Genomic DNA, 3,441 nt, shown 5'->3' on the forward strand with positions numbered 1-3,441 from the left:
GCCTCGGGGGGCGAGTCCTGCTCCTACCTGGCAGCCATGAGCCCCAGCAGGGCCCAGCACGTGTTGTGGATCTGCGACACGGCACTCTGCACATAGACGCGCTGCTCGCATGACTCAAAGTCCTCTCCCCACCCGCCATCTGCCATCTGCTTGGAGAGGAGGAACTGGCAGGCCTGGGCCACCTCCCGGCACGCAGCTCTGCAAGGAGGGGGCAGAGAATCAGACGGGGCTGGAGACAGGGCGCGTTTGCACGCCCATGTTTCCCAGCTGCAAACAGGAGCCGTGCTCTGCCCTGCCCACGGCCAGGGCTGCCCATGGCCAGGGCTGTCCCCAGAGTTTGAGGCTGAGGCAGCGAGTGTCCTGGTCACAGTGCAGGCACGGGGTTTGGGAGGAGCAGTACCTGGGGCAGGAGAGCCCACGCGCAGCCAGGGCATCCGCCCAGCCCCACCGTGGAGTCTGGCCCCAGCCCGAGGGGTGGGTAGGGGCAGGGGAAGCAGACAGCCCCTTCTCACCCGTTGCGGTACGTGTGCTGCATGCTGGCGAACGCCTCCAGACCAAACCAGGTCCCGTAGGTGAAACAAACCCCCCAGCTCCTAGGAGGAAGGGAAGAGCAGCACTGTCAGGGTGCAATGCCCCAGGCAGAGGCAGGCTGTGACATGGTGGTGCTGACAGCAAGAGCAGAGCCAGGCACAGAGCTGCAGCCTGCCTTCCCCTATGGCGCAACCATGCCCAGTTGCACCAGCAGCTGCTCCCAGTTCACTCAGGCACCCACAGACACTCTGGGAGCAGAGGAGCTGGAGCCACCCTCGCCTCCAGGGACTGTCCGGGTCTTGTGCAATGCATGAGGTGCCTGCTCCACTTGGGCTGGGAGAGGAAAGGAGAGCAAAGCACAGGAGCTACAGAAGGATCAGCCCAGACTTTCCCCTCCCACAGATCCTGCCAGCCAGGAACGTTTGCCATCATGGTTCCTCTCCCGTTGGGACAGCCAGGGAAAAGCTGGGCGCTGGGAGCACTGCTTACCCTTCCCATGACCCATCGGCGCGCTGCTTCTTGCAACAGAAGTCCAGGCCCTTCTGCAGAGTCTCTCTGGTCAGGAGAAAAGACACTCACTTCAGGAGCAGCTCCAACTCAGTGGCTGCTTCGTCAAGGGCATCCATCAGTCCCTCTGAGGCCCGTCATTAGAGACCTCAAGAGGCAGGAGCGGACAGGCAGGCAGCCACGTCGTTCAGGATCTGAGTCAAGTCGTGCACCCATTGGGCACTTTTTCTGCCTCCTGCCAGCGCGCAAGCAGGGCACCCAGCTTACAAATGGCTTCAAGATCAAGGCAACTGCTAAGGCTGGCAGATCTTCACCAATTTCCTCCCATCTGATCCCAAACAGCCCTGCTCCCTGAGAGAGGCTGGGGACCAGCCTCTTGGAAGAGCTCTGGTTTGGAGAAGTCATAGAATCCCAGACTGGTTTGGGTTGGAAGGGACCTTAAAGCTCATCCAGTTCCAACCCCCCTGCCAGCAGCAGGGACACCTTCCACTAGACCAGGTTGCTCAAAGCCTCATCCAACCTGGCCTTGAAGTCACCAGCATCCCAGCTGTGTAGACACGAAGGGCCACCACAGGGGCTGCTCCAGGCCAGTGCAAAGGTCCAGGCAAGACCCCTGCCAAGGCTCAGCAGGGGCTGTGCCAACAGAGGCCATGGCAGGCAGCATGGAATACTGCATCCTGTCTTCTCCCCTACCCAACTCTTATCTCAGTGCCTCACCTGATCTCTGGGGCTCTGTGCTCAGGGAACTCGTTGTGGAAGTGTCTCAGTGCCTGCATGACAGCCGACGTGCACTCCACGTAGGTGTAGTCGATCATGATGTCGCCTGCCAGCAGGTGAAGGTTATCAGTGCAACGGCCCTTCTGCTGCGGAGCCTCTGAGCAACATGCTGCCAACCTCTCCCTTGGACCCTGGGCACATTTATCCCACAGAAGGACCTGGGCAGGGCCAGGCACCCACCGGGCATGATGAGGCCAGTCCACTGTGTCCCTTCACAGTGGACAGGGTCACAGAATCACAGGCTGGTTTGGGTGGGAGGGGAGCTTTAAAGGCCATCTAGTCCAACCCCTTGCAGTGAGCAGGGACATCTTCAACCAGATCAGGTTGCTCAGAGCCCCGTCCAGCCTGACCTTGAATGTTTCCAGGGATGGGGCTTCTACCACCTCTCTGGGCAACCTGGGCCAGGGTTTCATCACCCTCATTGCAAAAAATTTCCTCCTTATATCTAGTCTAAATCTCCCCTCCTTTTACTTTAAACCATCACCCCTTGTCCTATCGCTACAGGCCCTATTAAAAAGTTTGCCCCCATCATTCTTATAGGTCCCCTTTAAGTATTGGAAGGCCACAATAAGGTGTCCCTGGAACCATCTCTTCTCCAGGTTGAACAACCCCAACTCTCTCAGCCTCTCTTCATAGGAGAGGTGCTCCAGCCCTCTGATCATTTTTGTGGCCTCCTCTGGACCAGCCCCACACAGCTCCCCTTACCAAACACCTCCGAGGGGTTCAACAGCTCCAGTAAGTGACCTCCTCGCTTGGTTTCATACGTGGCAAAGCCTCCATCCGAGTTCCTCATGCTCAGCAACTGCCCAAACAAGCAGAGGAAGGGCTTGGGACTGGCTCACAGGCAGTACCACCCCAGTCTGGCCCAAGCCAGGTGTGAGGACAAAGTCAGACTCACCTGTCCATGGGGTTGGCAGACAAGCCAGGTCCCAAACCCCACTGACAGGCAGGCCCAAACTGGACCATTACGTTACATTACATCACATCCATAGCTCTGTATCACAGTCAACAGGGTGTCGCCATAGCAGGGCACAGGCCTTGTACTCACTTAGCAACACGAGATCTAACAACTCATCAGGCCTTGACTTCTCTTATCATGGCTCCGTTCAGCTGCCCGCCTTCCCCTTGCCCCTCATTTTTGCAGCACTTACCACATTCACGGCATCAAAGAGGCGCTCGGGGGGGACAAGCTTGGCTATGAAAGGGCACTTCTCCTGCAGCAGCATCATTGACTTCAGTCCCTCCGCTGTGCAGTCTGCCACGATCCACCCACAGTCTCGGGTGCTGAAGGGGAAGCCACCCTGGAAAGGGGTCAGGAAGGCTCAGGACCCTCCCCTGACATCTTCTGTTCTTGTAAAGGGGGGAGGTGCTGCCCCTCATTCCTATCACCTCTGCCCAAATCCCTGCCTCGCTCATGCATCCTTCGGACCAGTTCTGGCCACCGTACCTTGTTCATATGGCGATAATATTTCTGGTAGTCGGGCGGGTTCTCTGGGATCTGCAGAAGACAAGAAACAAGTGAGGGCTGGCTGGAGGTGCCTGGCTGCAGGACCATGGGCTGAAATCATCACAGATGCAGAACTGTGTGGGACTGGGCATCACCTGTCCTTTACTGAGAGAGGCAGA

At 58.1% G+C, this 3,441-nt stretch overlaps 1 protein-coding gene across 1 annotated transcript in view; it reads right to left on the bottom strand.

Annotated features, from left to right (window-relative positions):
* Positions 1 to 3,441, bottom strand: part of LSS (lanosterol synthase) — a 10,334-nt gene that overhangs the window by 931 nt on the left and 5,962 nt on the right. Inside the window, exons 11-17 of the mRNA XM_010168706.2 lie at positions 3,263 to 3,313; positions 2,967 to 3,116; positions 2,521 to 2,617; positions 1,756 to 1,861; positions 1,021 to 1,086; positions 513 to 593; positions 28 to 198 (exon numbers count right to left, since the gene is read on the bottom strand). Of these exons, the coding sequence (XP_010167008.2) occupies positions 28 to 198; positions 513 to 593; positions 1,021 to 1,086; positions 1,756 to 1,861; positions 2,521 to 2,617; positions 2,967 to 3,116; positions 3,263 to 3,313 (722 nt within the window). The remainder of the gene's footprint in view (positions 1 to 27; positions 199 to 512; positions 594 to 1,020; positions 1,087 to 1,755; positions 1,862 to 2,520; positions 2,618 to 2,966; positions 3,117 to 3,262; positions 3,314 to 3,441) is intronic.

The sequence above is a fragment of the Antrostomus carolinensis genome, unplaced genomic scaffold, assembly GCF_000700745.2.
Source record: "Antrostomus carolinensis isolate BGI_N321 unplaced genomic scaffold, ASM70074v2 scaffold35205, whole genome shotgun sequence".
Classification (NCBI taxonomy): domain Eukaryota; kingdom Metazoa; phylum Chordata; class Aves; order Caprimulgiformes; family Caprimulgidae; genus Antrostomus; species Antrostomus carolinensis.